The sequence below is a fragment of the Penicillium brevicompactum genome, assembly GCF_028827555.1.
Source record: "Penicillium brevicompactum strain IBT 35665 chromosome Unknown utg000005l_segment0_segment0, whole genome shotgun sequence".
NCBI classification, from domain to species: domain Eukaryota; kingdom Fungi; phylum Ascomycota; class Eurotiomycetes; order Eurotiales; family Aspergillaceae; genus Penicillium; species Penicillium brevicompactum.
The window spans coordinates 4497892-4516045 of record NW_026623208.1 but is presented as its reverse complement, the minus strand read 5'-3'; the positions used below and the strand labels follow the sequence as shown (position 1 = coordinate 4516045).

At 49.7% G+C, this 18154-nt stretch overlaps 8 protein-coding genes across 8 annotated transcripts; 6 read left to right on the top strand and 2 right to left on the bottom strand.

Moving 5' to 3' along the window:
- Positions 1 to 434: 434 nt before the first annotated feature.
- On the bottom strand, positions 435 to 1494 carry N7506_007575 (MRNA splicing protein Yju2; the record flags this gene model as incomplete). Its single annotated transcript, XM_056956868.1, has 2 exons — positions 435 to 1153; positions 1206 to 1494. The coding sequence occupies 2 exons, from the start codon at positions 1492 to 1494 to the stop codon at positions 435 to 437; spliced, it is 1008 nt and encodes a 335-aa protein (XP_056811202.1).
- A 974-nt stretch (positions 1495 to 2468) lies between these two features.
- On the top strand, positions 2469 to 4812 carry N7506_007574 (anaphase promoting complex subunit CDC16; the record flags this gene model as incomplete). Its single annotated transcript, XM_056956867.1, has 2 exons — positions 2469 to 2565; positions 2618 to 4812. 2 exons carry the CDS (start codon positions 2469 to 2471, stop codon positions 4810 to 4812), a joined length of 2292 nt encoding a protein of 763 aa, XP_056811201.1.
- Positions 4813 to 5622: 810 nt separating this feature from the next.
- On the top strand, positions 5623 to 7066 carry N7506_007573 (uncharacterized protein; the record flags this gene model as incomplete). The annotated part of the gene is made up of 2 exons (XM_056956866.1): positions 5623 to 6571; positions 6627 to 7066. 2 exons carry the CDS (start codon positions 5623 to 5625, stop codon positions 7064 to 7066), a joined length of 1389 nt encoding a protein of 462 aa, XP_056811200.1.
- Positions 7067 to 8176: 1110 nt separating this feature from the next.
- N7506_007572 (zinc-dependent alcohol dehydrogenase) lies at positions 8177 to 9351 on the bottom strand (the record flags this gene model as incomplete). Its single annotated transcript, XM_056956865.1, has 3 exons — positions 8177 to 8361; positions 8415 to 9142; positions 9206 to 9351. 3 exons carry the CDS (start codon positions 9349 to 9351, stop codon positions 8177 to 8179), a joined length of 1059 nt encoding a protein of 352 aa, XP_056811199.1.
- A 1042-nt stretch (positions 9352 to 10393) lies between these two features.
- N7506_007571 (enoyl-CoA hydratase/isomerase family protein) lies at positions 10394 to 11295 on the top strand (the record flags this gene model as incomplete). Its single annotated transcript, XM_056956864.1, has 2 exons — positions 10394 to 10710; positions 10797 to 11295. The coding sequence occupies 2 exons, from the start codon at positions 10394 to 10396 to the stop codon at positions 11293 to 11295; spliced, it is 816 nt and encodes a 271-aa protein (XP_056811198.1).
- Positions 11296 to 11967: 672 nt separating this feature from the next.
- On the top strand, positions 11968 to 12661 carry N7506_007570 (uncharacterized protein; the record flags this gene model as incomplete). Its single annotated transcript, XM_056956863.1, has 2 exons — positions 11968 to 12192; positions 12251 to 12661. The coding sequence occupies 2 exons, from the start codon at positions 11968 to 11970 to the stop codon at positions 12659 to 12661; spliced, it is 636 nt and encodes a 211-aa protein (XP_056811197.1).
- A 787-nt stretch (positions 12662 to 13448) lies between these two features.
- Positions 13449 to 14045, top strand: N7506_007569 (DUF4291 domain-containing protein; the record flags this gene model as incomplete). Its single annotated transcript, XM_056956862.1, has 1 exon — positions 13449 to 14045. The coding sequence occupies one exon, from the start codon at positions 13449 to 13451 to the stop codon at positions 14043 to 14045; it is 597 nt and encodes a 198-aa protein (XP_056811196.1).
- Positions 14046 to 15250: 1205 nt separating this feature from the next.
- N7506_007568 (uncharacterized protein) lies at positions 15251 to 17684 on the top strand (the record flags this gene model as incomplete). The annotated part of the gene is made up of 4 exons (XM_056956861.1): positions 15251 to 15636; positions 15700 to 15811; positions 15909 to 16597; positions 16646 to 17684. 4 exons carry the CDS (start codon positions 15251 to 15253, stop codon positions 17682 to 17684), a joined length of 2226 nt encoding a protein of 741 aa, XP_056811195.1.
- Positions 17685 to 18154: the final 470 nt, after the last annotated feature.

The window sequence follows — 18154 nt, the reverse complement described above, 5'->3', positions numbered from 1 at the left end:
AGAGATCGAATTCCAAAGGTTTGGTGAAGTCTTGGTTGGGTGCCCCGACGAATGTGCTTATCAACTCGTCCAAGACGAGGCCAATGTCCATGAGTCTTGTTACGATGAGAATGAGATGACGTTTGAAGGTGATGGTATTGGTCATAGCAGAGAAAACTATCAAAGCCTCCCCTCACATCGTGCCGCAGTGACGTCGGTTTGTTAAAAAGTTGACTTAAAACTAGCAGGAAGCACCTGGGGTATCCATAAAAAACGATCGCCTCATCGCATGTCATAACTCCATCCCATCAAAGGGGGAAAAATTGACTCCGTCCCATGAAATTCGTAAAAACTGAATGTATCCCGCAAAGGGGGACGAAAGACAACCCAAAAGAAAAAAAAAGATCAACAAGAATTTGCAAGTAGCAGGTCAAAATGTCAGCTTAGAAGGCTGCTTAGCGCTTCTGGCGTTTGGCAGCCTGCCCAGACTTCTTGGCGGCGACCTTCTTCTTCATCGCCCGCATGCGCTGGGCCGTGGAATCCTCAGAATCGGAAGCCTGGCCCATGATATCCGCCAGAATCTGATCATCGGTTCGGGTGTCCGGCACGTAGTTGTCGTCGATGATTTCATCTTCGAGTCCAGGGACGGGCTTGGCCTTCTGTTCAGACTTGGATGGAAGAAGGTGAAGTCCTTGGGCTTCCTCCTCTGGGGTCCAGCGCTTGATGATTTTGCCGTCGTGGTCACGTTTTATCCGGTTTCCTTTCTCATCGTGGAACGCCCTCCAGGCCGTCAGCTTATCCTCGGCAAGAGTCCGTTCCATTTCCTCCTTGCTGTTGAAGTAATATTTGCCGAGGCCATTCTTGAGCTCGATGAAGGGGCGCTCCTCCTCCTTCTGGGCGACGACCTTCTTATCGGCGGCTTCGTTGCGCTCGATGCGGGCGTTGCGGGATCGGATTTCGTCGAGAGCGTCAGCGACCTGCATCTCGCGCTTGCTATCCTGCATTTTATCCTCGAGTTCGGCCATCTTATCCTCCTGTACGTGGTCCTCGCCGGCTTCAGCTTCAAGGCGATCAAGGGTCTCCTGCTCAGTCTCATCTTTGAAACGAGGATCGTTGGTGTCGCGCCATCCGTCAGTGATGCGCTTAGCACCACGCTCGGTCTTGTAATCATTGCCTATAAGAGTCAGTGGGAATACGAAAAGCTGGAGGGGCAACTGCAAACATACTCTTAGGATCGGTTCTGAAAGTGATCTCATGCTTGCATCCGGAGCACTTAATGTACAACCGAACCATCGCAACGCCGAAGTAGGTTTCCTCGAGCTTCTCCTTGCGCGCGTTGAACTTCAGTCCCTTGGGGATGAACTCGGCGCACTGCAGGCATTGCATAGTGAAGGGCGCCATGAGGCGAACAGTTGGAAGCTTGTCATTTTTAATCTTCGAGCCGCCACCCTTCACGACCTTCGAAGGGTCGAAGTCGGGGGGGTAGTACTTCGAAAGAACCTTTCGTTCAGCCATCGTAAGTTGGTCGGGGCAAAAGAGGTAGAAGGAAAAAGAAAGAGAAGAAGTAAAAAGTTGGCGAGATCTGCGGACACTCTACCTTGCAATCGGCTCGATGGGCCATTTTCGCCGGGGCGCGACGAACGATGACTAATCTATATAGAATCACGTGAATGGGTCCACGGGTGGCCATATTGCTTAGTCAGCCAGAAAGGAGCCATGCCTCGTCCTCATCACTGCTCGGACCGGAGGGAAGTTGAGCCGGGATCACGTGCAAATAAGATCACGTGCTAAGAAGATGGGAAGAGCACAAAAGAGGAAAGCTTTGCCGTGAGGGGACAAAAGAGGAAATATAACCCGACTGGCACAAAGCACATCGTCCCGACATCTATAGAGTTCGAAGTGTAGAGTACCAATTGTACAATTATATTAGTCCAATACTTTAACAGTGCCATTCGGTCAGATCCGGGTCGAGGCTCACAATAGCTCAATGTAAATTCTGATCAGAGTTATCAATTCACCTATTTGTTCATTGTACGGAGCCAAGTTGAGGATTAAAGTATGATTAAACCTAATAATTCAGCTATGTAGGTTGTTCTTCAATGTCTGATTTCAATAGGCGATACTAAGTACATATCTCACAGAGCTTATGGACTAAATTTCAGAATCAATTGTGCGCATAGGCACTTGTTTTTATCCGATATGCCTTACGGGCATGTTGTTGTTGTCTTCCTTGCGCCCTAGCGCGTGACTCTCTTCACTCAGCAGTAACCATCCCCGGCCGCCTGTGGGAATTCGCCAGCATGGTAGATTGTCGCTTGAGCCCACATTATTTGAATCCTGTGGTGAAGAATGAAACCTTGGCACAGGTGCAGACTGTTTCGTAGTCGTAGATAATATGGTAAACAAAAGGGATTGGGCCGAGCGGTCAGATATTGGGATAGACCCGCTCCGCAGAACTCACCTCTTACATCTTCTACAATTTCCCCGCGATGGAAAGGTTTCTACGCTCCTGGCGGCAGGACGCATTGAACCGGGGTCAGCATGACTCTGCGATTTACATTGGTGACAAGGTGCTGGCACTGACGAGTAAGGCATCCCCGCATCAATCCTGATAAGGATAACTAACAGCTTGCCAAAGACAGCGATTCCGACGCGTTCTGGCTGGCGCAAGTGCATTTCTCAAACAACAACTTCACGCGCGCCCTAGCGCTGCTCTCTCGCAAGGATCTCATCTCTCGAAGCACCGCCTGTTGCTACCTAGCTGCCCACTCCTACATCAAACAGAATCAGTTTGAACAGGCCCTCACGGTTCTCGGCGAACATAACCCAACCGATCTGATTCGCAACAACCATACCCGGCGCAAGATTCAGCACCAGAGCCATGTCACCTTGCGCAATGGCAAGAGCGCGACTCCGCGTAGCGATCGGGCAGAAGAGCGCGAAAGGGAGGATGCGAACAACATACGATTCGAAGCTGCGATGTGCTACCTGCGAGGACTCTGTTTCGCCAAGCAGAATGCATTCGATCGGGCACGGGACTGCTACAAAGACGCAGTGAGGATTGACATTCAGTGTTTCGAGGCCTTCGATCAACTCATGAAGAACTCACTGATGTCGCCGGCGGAAGAGCTGGAATTCCTAGAATCGCTAGACTTCGATTCCGTCTCTTCTCCCGACCCGATGATGGCCCAGGAAGCCGCCCATTTCACGAAAATGCTTTACACCACACGACTGTCCAAATACTCCTCCCCGATTATCCTCTCCGACGCCACCGAAACACTCTCAACACACTACAACCTAGCTGAGAATCCAGATATTCTCCTCTCCCGCGCCGAAGCTCTGTATACGCAATGTCGCTTTGCAGAAGCTCTCGAGCTGACCTCCTCTATCCTTTCTACCTCACAATCGACCGACATGACCAGTACAAACTCTAGCATACCGGCACAGAATCACCTGGGGCATGCGCCTGCCATCTACCCGCTCCATTTGGCTTGTCTGTATGAGACAGGCGCCACCAACGCGCTGTTTCTGCTGTCTCACATGCTTGCCGATCACTCACCAGAGGAACCATATACTTACTTGGCGATCGGAGTATACTACCTATCAGTCTCGAAGGTTGCCGAGGCCCGGCGATTCTTTTCCAAGGCCTCCCTATTAGATCCCCATTCAGCGCCAGCGTGGATCGGATTTGCGCACACATTCGCGGCAGAGGGCGAACACGACCAAGCCATTGCGGCTTATAGTACCGCCGCTCGGCTATTCCAGGGCAGTCATCTCCCTCAGCTCTTCCTGGGAATGCAACACCTCGCACTCAACAATATGTCATTGGCGCACGAGTATCTTTGTGCGGCTTATTCTATGTCTACAGGAGCAGCGCCGGGCTCTGTACCTGCACTACCACCCAACCCATCGTCCGCAGCAGCAGCTGTCGGCGGAGACCCGCTGGTTCTCAACGAGCTTGGAGTTGTCTTTTATCACCAGAACCAACTGGCTGGCGCTATTGAGTTCTTCCAGCAAGCTTTGGCCCTCGCTACGACGCTCCACTGTGAGCCTAGCGCCTGGGTAGCTACACGTGCGAACTTGGGTCATGCATTACGCCGCATGGGCCGATTACCAGAAGCCCTACGGGAATTTGATGAGTGTCTTCGTGTTGGAGCCGGAGGAAGCAGCATGGGCTACTCGCCATTTTTGGGTGGTGGCGCCGGTGGCTCTGCTGCCATCACAGCATCTGGCGTTGGGGGATACGAGGATCGGGGCCTCATAGGTTCACTGCACACATCGCGTGGTCTCATTCTTCTGGAGATGGGACGTACCACAGACGCCGTTACGACTTTGCATGAGGCTGTTCGTGTTCTTGGAGCTAGCGGTGGTGGTGATGCAGCAGGTGGCGCTGGCGTGGCTGGTACGTTGCTTTCACGAGCCCTTGAGCTCTGGGCACTTGAAGGACGCCAAAGTGATCGTGCGGTTTTCGAAGAGACCATGCGGGAAGCTAGCGCATCTTCATCCAAACGCCGGACCGCGGCTCGAAGCCATGAGTCTAAAGGCAAAGAACGCACCGTGCCAGAGAGTCAGAGCCGGCGACGACGTCAAGAGCCCGTGGTGGAAGAGTGGACGGACGAAGTGCCCCATGTATCTACCCCACAGCCCGAAGAAGACAAGGTTGAAATGGATCTCGACAATGAAGCCGATGGGCTTCTGCGCCGCGCCCTTGGCCGGGTCCGGCCCAAATCCCGGCGTCCCCCAGCGACGCCAGACATGGATACTGAGACACCGGCTCCCTCTAGTGGGCGGAGTCGGACTACTAGGCATGGACGAAGCCAGTCCCGCCAATGAGTCTTCTACTGTTCGTCTGGCAATTCCTTTTGTCCATGGTTAGAAGAATTTTTTACATGCATTGCAGCGGTGTTGGGAAAGGATAGATTCATATTATCATACACATGTCATTACGCTAGTCTTACTGGGTCTGGCAAACTATTAATACCAGAGCTTAGTCCAAACAAGCCGTCTCTTGGCTCACATGAATCTCCTGCAGGATAGACCACACCGGCGAATGACTTGCTTTAGGGCCCCCGTATTCTGTTAAAATTTCCAAAATGGCCAAACTTTGAGACGAGTATTGAATTGGACTGGACTATACTTGCAGTACTCCGTAGGCAAACCCTGCGCAAACGGCGTAGGTTAAATCGACACGGGTGCAGAGTATACTCCGTCGAGGAAAGGGATTGCGCCCTACGGGAAGAGGCCAGGCAGAAAAGGTACGGAGCCAAAAAACAGGGTCCAACACTTTGGCTTTCTTGGCAGGGCGGACTCAACTTGCACTTTTACTTATGACCTCACTCTTGATGAATTCCAATTTTGAGCAGAGCAACCACAGAGCAGAGTCAAGTATTCAAACAGCAAAACTACTACTTGTTGGTAGCTCACACTGCGACTACGCTGGCACACGACACCACAAGGCCCAGTCGAGAGATGACGCCTCCGACCCACACGCACTGAGGCTGACCTAAATCCCGCCTTGACCTAATTTGGGGGCGATGTCCATCACTGCTCTCTTAGGGGCTGTTTCAACTTGGCAGACTTTCTACCCTCCTTCAACCCTCCCTCCCCCCTCCAGACAATGCCATGCCACTCAGGCTACCCGCGATGACGGCCTACACAATACGACCGAAACGCGGTCTCACGCTCCTGGGTGGACTCGCCGCCCTGAGCTTCACCCTCATATTCATCATCTGGTATGGCATGAATTCCGATCGCGACTACATACATCCGATTTTAACACAGTTGATCCCCGCCGGACACTGTGCCTGCGAATCCTCCACCACATTCCAATGCTCAACGTGTCTGACGTGCCCTGAGCCTCCACTCCAGGAGAGCACCTCCCCCGCCTGGTCATTCGAATTCGCCCGCGACGGTCGCAACGAAGCGTTGGACCAGACAAAATGCCAAGCTGCCTTTCCAGGCTTGTTCGAGGACATTGCGCGCGGTGGCAAGTTTTGGTCTACGCATGGGGGGCTGTCGACTGCCGAACTTGACGCCATCACCATTCAACAGGGAATGGCCCGTGCCTTTATTTCGCAAGGAGAACTGCATGTGGTGTCCGCTCGCTCAAAGGGCGAAGACCACCGACGCAAAATTCTAGGAACGTTGAGTTCGATCCACCGCGCGCTGGCCGCTGACCCGGAACGAGCCTTGCGACGCGACGTCGAATTTGTTTTCTCGGTGGAGGATAAAGTGGACGATGTCACCAATCCCGAATGGCCTGTATGGGTGTTTTCGCGCACCCCGACCGAGGAGGGGGTCTGGCTTATGCCGGACTTTAGCTTCTGGGCCTGGGACAATCCGCACAACTACATAGGTCCGTATGACCAGGTGGTGGATAGAATTCAACGACTCGATATTCCGTGGTCCGACAAAAGGCCCAAGTTAGTCTGGCGAGGGAAGCCTAGCTTTGCGCCCAAGCTGCGACGCGCGTTGATGGAGGCCGCTAGAGATAAGCCGTGGGGCGACGTCAAGCAGGTTGATTGGAGCACTGGGACAAACGTGCTCAAAATGGAAGATCACTGCCACTACATGTTCATAGCCCACGTCGAAGGTGAGTTTCAGTCTTGACACTGGACTACCACACCAAAGCTAACCACCAATCTCAGGTCGCTCTTACTCCGCTTCATTGAAGTACCGACAGGCCTGCAATTCGGTCATTGTCGCCCACAAGCTCCAATTCATCCAACATCACCACTACCTCCTAGTCGCCGACGGACCAAACCAAAATTACGTCGAAGTGGAGCGCGACTTCAGCGATCTCGCAGATAAAATCGAGCCTCTGGTCGCAGACACCGAGGCTGCGCGGCGCATCGCCAACAACAGTGTCTCAACCTTCCGCGAGCGCTACCTGACCCCAGCCGCCGAAGCATGCTACTGGCGATCATTACTTGATGGCTATGCTGGCGTGTGGAACAGCACGGTCGAGCAATGGTCAGAAAGCAAGCAGCGCGAGCGAGGCCTGCGATACGAGTCTTTTGTGCTCCTAGAAAGCCCGAAGATGTTTGAGTTCGAGGCTGCTGCTACAGAGAAGTGGCAAGCCTCATGATGAAGAAATCTATTCTATAATGAGCTACTGTAAAACTCATGTATAACGATCCTGTGTTATACTATTGGCATACCTATCACAACACGGTTTCAGTGTTGGCTTTAATCTGAATACAAATATTTTAACGACACAAATATAGTAAAATAGGCAGCAAAAAAAGATAGCAAAGTTTCCATGTTACCAAGGTTATTGCATAAAGGTCAGGCTGACAAGGGGATTCTGAATCACTGGAGGTTCAATACTTCTGAGAATCCCCTCCACTTTCCTCCGTATCTGCCCTGGAAATGAACCACTGTGTGTGTTTACTGTAACACTGGCAGAAACACATGCACGTGATCAAAGCTGACAAATTATAAGGCACAGTTCTACGTACCGCCCTAGGTGTGCCAAGGAGGATCCACTAGGCGGTGAGAAATTTCTCTTAAGGCGGTCTGATTCTGCCAAGCTGTTGGGTCCAATGGACAGGTTCGATCTGAGGTTTTGTCCTTCGGGGCATTTGGTCAAATGAGTCTTCCGGCTCAATCAAAGAGAAGCTATCGGTTTTTGTTGGCCAACTTGGCCATCCCTCACGTGACCTTTCATATGGAGTCGCGCGCTCAATTCTGTCCAATCGTGTTTCTCTGGCCCATCCTCCTGGGTACGGAGTAGCCCCACCGGCTTTAGATGCAGTACAATCTCCGAAGGTGATGTTACGCTTGTTACATACTGGTCCGAAAATCTTCTGGCTTGTCTGCAGAACGTCTCATGTTGAATCTGGGGCCATCGACAAATATATGATGTCGGGGTAAAAAAGGGTGGTCCAGAGTGAAGAGACTAGAGCCGGAGACCTGATTTCGAAATATTGATCTTGTCTCTAGCGAGTTCTCACGGAACTGGATATATCCATCTCTGGTATTGGCTAGAGCTTAGATGGTCTTTTCTCAAATAAATCACGTTGTTTCTCCCGAGGTCCTCGCAGAAACTCTTCGCATTGCCCAGGTGGTACCTGGCCACCAACTACAATAAAACTACATTCTCACTGCATTGCCCTTTGGGGTGTATGGAATTCAAACTGATGACTGCTACCGGTGACAGGATAAATGCCTCAGTGGTATATTCAGTATGTGAAATCTATTGAGGTAGCTTGACGACAGCTCTGCCAGTGATGCCATCATCCTTCAACCGAGCCACCAAATCTGGGACTGACGGGAACTCGAAGACTTCGATAGATGGTGTGATTTTGCCAGAGGCAGCTGCGCCGAGAAGATCACTCATCTGATTTTCAGTGCCCACAGAAGATCCAATGAAAGTGAGCCCTGCATCATGTATGTCAGTGGATGTATTGTTTATATCGATAGGGCGTTCTCACCTCGGGCCGTGCAGATTGTGGCAGAAAGTGGGATATTCAAGTCATTCCTTGGAAGTCCAACATTAACCACGAATCCCATATTCCTCACCAATTTAGGTGCCATTTCCAGAGCCTCTTCAGTCCCCGGAACAACGATTGTTGCATGTGCGCCCTCTCCAGTGATATCGCGCACTCGAGTCACAGCATCCTCAGTCTTATAATCGATGAAGAATTCAGCACCAGACTCAATACTGAGTGCCTTCTTATCCTCTCCACTATCAACTGCAATGACGCGAAGATACTTCATCCTCGAAGCGAGTTGAACACCAATATGACCAAGGCCACCGCCAGACCCAGAGATCACAACAAAGTCACCAGCATGAAGCTCATTATCAAGCTTAGACAGTGCTCCGACCATCGTTAATCCAGCGCACAGCAGTGGCGCCGCAATCTCATCGCTCACGTCGTCCGGAATCATAGTCACGAACCTCGCATCAGCGATGACGTATTGTTGCAAAGTTCCAGGAACATGACGGCTTGTATTGAGTTGCTGTGCGCAGTTATGTGGATAGCCGCGCTTACACACCGAACAATCATTGCAAGCGCTATATAGCCACTTGACACCAACACGCTTTCCCAGGAGAGACTGGGATGCTTCGGCTCCGGCTTTTACCACCACGCCGACTCCTTCGTGGCCGATGATGGAGTTGTATGCTCCCCATGCTAGAGCGGCCCGAAGCTCAGAGCGACTGTTTTGGGCGATTTATTAGTGCTTGAACCGTTGGCAATTTTGCTTGGGGCTGTCTACTCACCATAACCCTGTGCAACTTAATTTGACGAGAATCTCGTTGGTCCCTGGGGTTGCGACCGGTACATCATTTTGAAGCGAGATTGTATAACTCTCTCCCGGGTTTGATACCACAGCCGCTTGCTGAAGTATAGGTGTGGAGCTTGCCATAGCGAACGAGTATTGAAATGGCTATCTGCGAGGTCGGGAGGATTGATCAGGCGAATTGTTAAAATCGTTGTCTATAAGCCCGACTTCGATTTTGATATCTGCCAGAAGTAGAGAATGATGAATTGATCTCAAGATCTCAGGTGGTTGTTGGCCATGAGGTCTTGTATGGTCTTGCCGAGGTACTGAACGTTGTCGGTCTAGAGAATCGGCAAGTGATGACGGGCGGTTATCTCTGAGCCGCATTCTCCACTCTCTCCACACTTTCACACTAAACAGCTAGTTTTTGACCTTATATTGCTGCGAAACATCTAAATTGGTGTCCTTTCGTCCTAGATTGTGTAGCTGCAGACTTTAAAGAGCCCTTGTCGTGTGCTATTTGTCTTGTCTCCAACTTGCAGTTGAAACCAATATCTATACTGACCTCCTCTGAAATGAGCGATGTCATCTGGCCTTGGCGAGCCCTACCAACGAGGCAACTGCGACAATGAAATGTTTGAAAGCTTTTGTATATGGGTGCTGCTTTGCAGTTGACTCGCTTATACTCGGCATTACAAACAAATTACATCTCGGGCGTGACCTTCGGAAAAGTCAAAGACTAAGTAGGCGGTGTCATAATTTTGGCCTGTATACTAGGCAATATGCCATAAAGGTACAAACCTGAATATCTTTCACGCTCGTTGTACTAAGGTATAGGATAGAGAAGTCAGTGAAATTACCTTATAGTTATACCGAATCCCGCTACAGAAACAAGGCCGAGGTATACCATTAAGGCAGTAGCTATACTACGCTTTTAGCAAGAGAAAAGCTCGCTGTGAGCTCGCTCGTCCTAATTTCGGCACCGAGAGCTTTTTGCGCGTGGAAATGCACATTTTAATGCGTGAAGCCAATGCTCGGCGTGTTGGGATAAATCCAGCATGTGACGGCCATCTTGGGCCCGAGGCTGATTACTAAACATTCAACCACCTGCTTTGGATGAACTCCTTCAAGCTCAGGTTTAAAGTGATTCCTCCAAGACAACGACCCCTTTGATCCAGATTTGATCATGGCTGCTCTATTTACTGTCCCAATCACATCAACTGGGGGCTCGATCATCTGCACGAACCCTAGCGCAGCAAAAGAACATGAGAACATCTATGTGCTCACATTTACATCGCCAAAAGATAACCGGTTGACCCCTATCTTTATTGATGCACTGCTACTGGTGCTCGACATTATCGAGCATCGCTACCCCAAGGGCGTTGTTGTCACCACAAGTGGGATCGCCAAGTTCTACAGTAATGGCCTTGACCTCGAGCTTGTGAGCAGTACTGAAGGCTTCCTCGAAAATTGGCTATGGAGACTGTTCCGACGATTCTTGACGTATGTTTGATATTATTCCTCGGAACCTCGGAATCAGTCTGGTCCGCGGTGTCTTGTCTGAAAACAAATATTGACTTGCGATTTAGATACCCAATGCCAACCGTCTGTCTTCTGAATGGACACGCCTTTGCAGGTGGTTTTATGCTGGCGATGTATCACGACTACCGGATCATGAACCCAGACCGCGGCTTCTTGTGTGTCAATGAACTGGAGTTCGGTGTCCCACTTCAGACCCCAATGATGGCCATCTTCCGTGAGAAGTTGGCACCCATCACCTTCCGAAACGTCGTTCTGGAAGCTCATCGTTTTGGTGGACGCGATGCCCTTCAAGCTGGCATTGTGGACGCTGTTGGCGGAATTGAGGAGACCCTTTCCTTGATCCAAGGACGCAAGCTCCAGACCAAGGCTGCAACGGGCATCTATGGAACCATGAAGGAGGAGATGTATGCTCGGACTTTGAACGGTCTGGATGATCACGCTGGCAACCTGAAGTGGCGCGAAAATGTCGAAGACAAGAATGAGTCTGTTGCTAAGAAGGGTCTGGAGGGTGTGGTCAAATTTGAGAAGCAGAACGCGAAGCTTTGATGCGGTTGCCACCCAGCCTCATAAGCCTCTTTGTCCATATCATGTGAGAATTGTACATATCACCATGCTTCTAAGGTTTGATCCATGTACACTAGTAATATTTTGGATTTGGTTAACATGAATTTAAACTAGTTGGTTATTTTACTCTCTATCCATGGCTGATAGGACGAATGAACATCGCTATGACCTGGCCTGCAGTAGGTGCTATCGTCATCGCCTAATGTGATCCCTGATCCTTTAAGCATAGGTATAAAAATTAACCTCATACCATGCCTAAAACTGGGCCAGGTGATTTTCATGTATGCCTTTCCTGGAGAATATTAAACTCTCGAAAAGACAGTGAGAGATACAGTCCCATTAATTGATTCGAGGATCTTCGGATTTGTGCAGGGCGACTCTCAGTGCGCGGGCAGTCTTCCCTCGCATGTCGAATCCCATAATGAGCTCGCGTTCTCTCCAACTCTTCTTCATCTTATCTTCACTTCCTCGTCTCTCGACTGTTCACCGGGTCTTGAACGGCAGCCATGAAGGACTCCGAAGAATTGATGTTTATGGTCCCACTGTCTGTCTACGTAAGTTTCATCCGTTCCCTTTTTTTCTGAAGTCTTTTCGTTCTCCTCGGACCACACCTCTCCCCTTCCTCTCACCTCATCCCCCCACCTCACTGAAAGCATGGATTCCCGTCGCCGTGCTGATCGGTCCTTCCAGGATCTCCTCAAGGCTGAGCGTGACGAGACCGAAAATGTCAATGCAGCTTGGCACCGGGCCTTGGGCAGATTCAACTCGCAGGATCCCAAGGGCGAGTACATCCGTGACTTGATCAACAGCTGCACCGAGATCCCGCTGGCGCTTCGGGTCGGATATGCCAAGCCAACTGGTCCGGAGGGATTTCCCAACGTATGCATCGAATTTCTCAGCTCGTTTGGTCTCACTTTTCGCTGACTGACATATTCAGAATTCCAATCGCCTCCCCGCAGTCAATGCAGCTGGTCTGAACCACATTCTCTCGCAGTGCAAGCCTAATGATCCCGTGGCCCGGGAGATGATGCTGAACAACACTATGCGTCTCATTCAGTCTGGCGCTGTCGAAAAGCTTGGCTTTAATCCTGAAATTGCCTCTGACGCCCCTGGTGATGTGGCCATGACTGATAATGATGTGGCCATGACCGACGCCTCGTCTTCCACCGTCGAAGTCGTGGATGGCAAACTCACCGTTACTATCCGACCTGACAGTCAATCCGATGCCCTCGAGGATGACGACGAGGAGGAAGAAGAAGATCATTTGATTGATCTCTCCCGTGTCCAGGAAGCCCACCGTCGCCTCTATTCGGCCATGGGAGGATACCCAGATGATGTCAGTCTGTAGCGAAAGCTCGCCACAATTCATCTTGACTGTTGATTTCGTGGAGGCTCTGCTGCCATGTGATATCAACGAAAGGGATTCGGGGCGAGATTTTCATGAGGCGGACGGTGTTCTGGAGTTATGGGTCTTGCGTGCTTGGCATTTACTGGCGTTTCCTTCCTGTCATGCAGCATTGTCTTGTGCCTGATCTGTTTCTTTTGACGCGTTGTTTGCCTTTGATGCGAATTGTGATGAGATCCAAACCAGCTGACCTTCTTTATGGTCATTGCGTTATCGTTTATCGGACTCTTGGCCAGTCCTGCCTGTTCTTCTCTTTGCGGATGGCAATATCCTCTTAGTTAGGAAAGTGGTTTGACATTGCCAATGATTTTTCCGATACACTGATGTCTTTGAAAGTATACATATTTCCGGTTGTCGACAAACAGCAGGTCCATACGGCTACAAGAGCCAGGCAAACGCCTACGTTGGCCAGCATCACTGCACAACGCAAACGGGCATGAATAGGGTGGTTATTGTAGGATCACAAACTCTTCACATGTCCCTTACAAGCAACAATATGTGAGTCAGGAGTTCCTCGGAACATCAATAACATGCTCAGCCTCAATGATTGACGAATACGAGGGTGGATCTACATGATCTCAAAACACGACTCTGAGTCATTTATTTTGGAAACAAGCCATGGAGATGGGTATTTAACCATGACTTTGGTAACTGATATCCTTTGGAATCATTCCTTCCTAAAAAATCGAGTGCTCAGCCAGCAAACTTGTTCAATCAAAGAAACTCCACAATGTCGTCGCCTCAATATCGGGCCATCAGAGCCAAGCAAACTGCTACCACGATCACAGTCTATCAAGCTTATTCTTCCGAGATAGCAGATGCAGCGATCAGCTCACAAACATTTGTACCTCCCTTTATCCGCCAACGAATGACCTGGATCAAGCCATCTTTCCTATGGATGGCGTATCGATCTGGATGGGCTACCAAAGCACGACAAGAGCGAGTCCTTGCCATAGAAATCACCCGTGAAGGATTCGAATGGGCTCTGCGACACTCTTGCCTAAGCCACTATACCGCGGACTATACAGATCGAAAAGAATGGCAACAGAGGTTAAGCTCCAGTCCTGTGCGCGTACAATGGGATCCCGAGAGAAACTTATCCATGCGACCATTGGGCTACCGGAGTATACAAATCGGCTTGATTGGGAGGGCTGTTGATAAATATGTTGAGGAATGGATTGTCTCGATTACTGATGTGACGGAGGTGATGCAGAAGGTCGATGAACTTCTCAAAGAAGGGGCTTTTGATGCTGCCAAAGAGTGTCTACCCGAGGAGGAAATATATGAGCTACCTACCGATTTGCAGGAGATTTTGAAAATGTATTGAAACTGGAGATATCCTTTTTGTCCTGTTAGTTTTCCACAGTACATCAGTGTTGGTAGATTTTGATCTTCTGAAATTGATAAGCCATGTACAGTCTGCAGCCGGTACAGTCTCGTGCTGTAGGTAGTAGATATTGGAGTGATGCCCAGGTGACTACCCCGGCGGAGTACTGCAGACAAGCCTGTGGCTGACCTGTGGGGAAGCGGGCAAGCAACAAGGTATATAGAACGTTCTAGTAGCACTCCCGACGTCTGCATGATCCATATCTATTGATCAAAGAAAACCACAGATTGGTTTAGAGACCAGCCCGTTGTAACCAGAAAATAGTATACTCTGTGGAATATAATGTCATACTTCGCCCTAGTCCTTGGAAGTATTCTGGCAGTATGGTAACGGAGTATGAAGGGAAAAAATATGGGTGGCCTCTCATTGGCCTCACAATGGAGAAGTCACCTGAAATATGATATCATCTTTAGCTTATGAGTAAGCTTGACACCGGCGAAATAATGTACCAACACCATCGGTTTGTTTACATTTCTATACTATATAATTATAGATGATTTTCATAAAAAGGCTTGAGTTTACAATTCTAAGCCATGGTTGGCTTAGATCGAGACCCAACACTTTAGACGGGAGTGTCCATGGTTGGATAGGTCTAGAAGTCTATCTTTATCTCTATTTGGTGACTCGCTGATGGTGCTGATTGGACGGATATCTCTACCGTCCACTCATCGTCAACTATACTTTTTTATGGGTCTCGCGATGTTTTCAACTTTCAATAGACAATATGTATTGTGTACAATAGTTTGTGAAATCGAAGAATCAGGAAATGATCTCGTGTACAGGCAAAATAAATTACATTTTCTCTCTCAGCCTCGAATACTCTCAGGTCCTGGGAGCTCCTACAGTGGGGATAGTTCACGATATCCCAGTATTGTTCACGAAATCGCCAGTGGGCCGTGGAGGATTTCTTCCAAATTCTCTTGGCGCGGATGTCATGGCCTACCAATCAGAGTCGTTTAGGGTCCCCAAAGCAGTAAGTTATACCCTTGAATAATCCCGTAAGTGTCTTTCACCTCCGAAGGGGGGGCTTTTTTTTCTAGTTCTTTCTATGAGTTGACTGGTCCTCACTTCTGCCCTTGTCTTTGCTTACCTCCTAGGTTATATCTTGAGCACAGACTATGAACAAAACGGGTTGCTAGATCGCAATGAGTGGAAGACCATCTCTGAATCACTCCTTGCAACCCGAGCCTCATCCATCTGCCCGAAATGATTATGCCTCTTTTGCGGCAGTCGAAGAGGCAGACATCTCGCCATCTACTACATTAAACCCAGTGACTTTCGACACCCACAGAGACGACGTTCGAGATCCCCGCGCCACTACCCGAAACTTAGACCAATCTACGAATGCGAAAGTCGCCATACCCCGACTTGACCTTCCGGTGGCAAGCCAGAGCAGTCGAGTTGGTCGGGCATGCCACAACTGCCGCAAGCAAAAGAACAAGTGTTCCGGGGATCAGCCGACTTGTTTGCGCTGCCAGGAGAACAACATCCCCTGTGTATACGTGGATGGGAAACGAGAGAGAAATGCCAAGTGCGTTCTAGATCTTTCCTGGAGGACACATGTTCGGACGCACAATATTTACTAGAACAATAGACACCTCACTGCCGTGACCAGCCGGCTCGAACATTATGAAACCCTTGTGCGCGACATTTACCCCAAGGTAGACCTTGAGGTTGCTCGATTCGTGGACCAGGCCCTTGGGAAGGTGTGTCAACATGTGCCGCCTACGAAATACATCGAGAAGCTGCAGTGGTCTTCGTCCACTTGAATCAACTACTCTAACAGCTCTACCGCCTTTTTAGATCTCAAGTCTTTCTCTGTCTTCGCCAACCACCGCCACCCAATTGGATGAGAATGCTCAAAATGATTCACCAACGCCCCCTCCTGTCCCTTATATGGAGCACACCCTTGAGGACTACAATTCCGACATCTCGTTGCAAGCGACTGGATTTTTCGGGGAGCATTCGGCAAGGGCGTGGCTATACAGACTCAAACGTCTCATAGCGTCGAAAGGTTCCACCCCCAGCGATCCAACGGAGGAACATACGCACCCATCGCTTGCTTCTTGTGGTTTCTTTGTCGATGAATCTTCGATTTCTCTAGGAAATGGCCTCGATGTCCTCGCATACCCCACACAAACCGTCGCCGATGAACTTGTCGATCGATACTTCAAGGTCGCGCATGCCTCCTTTCCCCTGATTGGCAAGGAGGTGTTCCTTAGTCAGTGCCGTTCATTCTATTCCAAGTCGACAATGCAGCCCGGGGTCAAGTGGATGGCACTATTGAACATAGTGTTCGCGATCGCTGCAAAGCACTCTGAACTCATGGGAGATCAAGGCCTAATCGACCACAATACCCACATTGTCTATTTCTCTCGGGCATGGAAGTTAAGCATGAACGAAGCCGTGATGCTGGAACATCCGAACTTGCAGCAGACGCAGATAGAAGGGCTTTTCTCGCTCTACTTCCTTTCGACGGGACAAATCAACAGGTTGGTTGGCTAACGTTGTTGTTTACTTTGACACTAATTGTATCCTAGGGCATGGCGAATGTGTGGTATTGCGATTCAATCTGCCATTGCAATGGGTATTCAACTTCGGAGCGACAGCCTTAATATTACACACGTGTCCAAAGAAACCAGATATCGACTTTGGTGGGCATTATACCTACTGGACACACTACTTTGTGTGGCGACTGGGCGCATGCCTCGGATGCATCGGGAACACTGCACGACTCCTTTGCCAGTGCCGTATAAAGAGGAGAGCTTTTGGGATGAGCAAGTCATGGGCGTCATCCAGGATAGCCAGGCTCGGGCTAGTCTGGTGGCATCCTTTCTCGCCTACAATACCTCCAATCCCTCGGGCCAGCCGGATCTGGGCCTTGGGCCCTTGCCATCTCCTCATCAGCAATCATCCCCCGTTCGAAAGCTCCGAGCCAATCTGTCGCCTTACCTGATCTACTCGATTGACTTGTCGAATGTGATGAGAGAAGCAATTGAAATACTGTATGCTCCTGAAGCGGTAAGGAAGTCGGCACTAGAGACCCAGCAGGCAATGAAGTCTCTCAACAACACGGCTGAACATTGGTTTGCCCGACTTCCTGCGGCATATCGCTTCACGGATCCTGGCGCTGATAATGCTGTTGCTCGCCAACGTACAAGTCTGGCTTTCCAGTACTACTCGACCAAACTTGTCATCTCTCAGCCCGCTCTTCGCTTTTTGTTCTCGGGTGACGACTATGTCAGTCCTGGCCATAATCAGATGGGGCTAGTGTGCTTCAACACAGCATCCCAAATGGTGGATCTGTTGCCGAGTGAGCCAAACATTACTTGGCTCTTGGGATACTCACCCTGGTGGTGTATCCTGCATTATCTCACGCAAAGTATTGTCGTGTTGATCTCCCACTTGGTTATCCAGAGTACAGAACGGGGCAACCTTGATTCCAAGTCATTGGAACAAGTCCAGAAGGTTCTTCGATGGATGAGTGAGTTGTCTACAAGAGATCCCGCGTTTCAACGTGCTTGGCTTATCTTCACGGAATTTCTGTCATCCCAAGGATTCAATGTTGGCTTAACGTAAGACCTTTGAGTCATCATCACCGGATTTCGTTGTTTGCCCTTTCTTTGCCTCCCTCATTTCCCCAAGTAGAATGCATTTTGCTAATGTGTTTTGATTCTCTGCTGAGCTTTTGCTTGTCTTTGAACTAATGCTTTCACGGTAGCTCAACTGCACATAGCGCTGGCTATCATACATACCAAAGAGTGCGTATATAAACTACTCCATTCTGCTTACTCCCCCACCTCCCTGGGCAGTCAGGCCGCTTTGTCTGGCCTTGGAGAGGGATGTTGGGGGATGCTAATACAAACATCAAGTCGTATAGTTGCTAATCACTAATCCCCCCTAAAGTCACATATCCCATATGGAAAATTTGTCTAGAGAATTAAAATCATCCGGTATTTATCTTCTGGGGAACTTGATAGCTAAGACACTAGAAAAACCTGCAGGATTAGGGCTTGTGCTCATTCGGGTGTGTCGGGTATCAGTGGCCC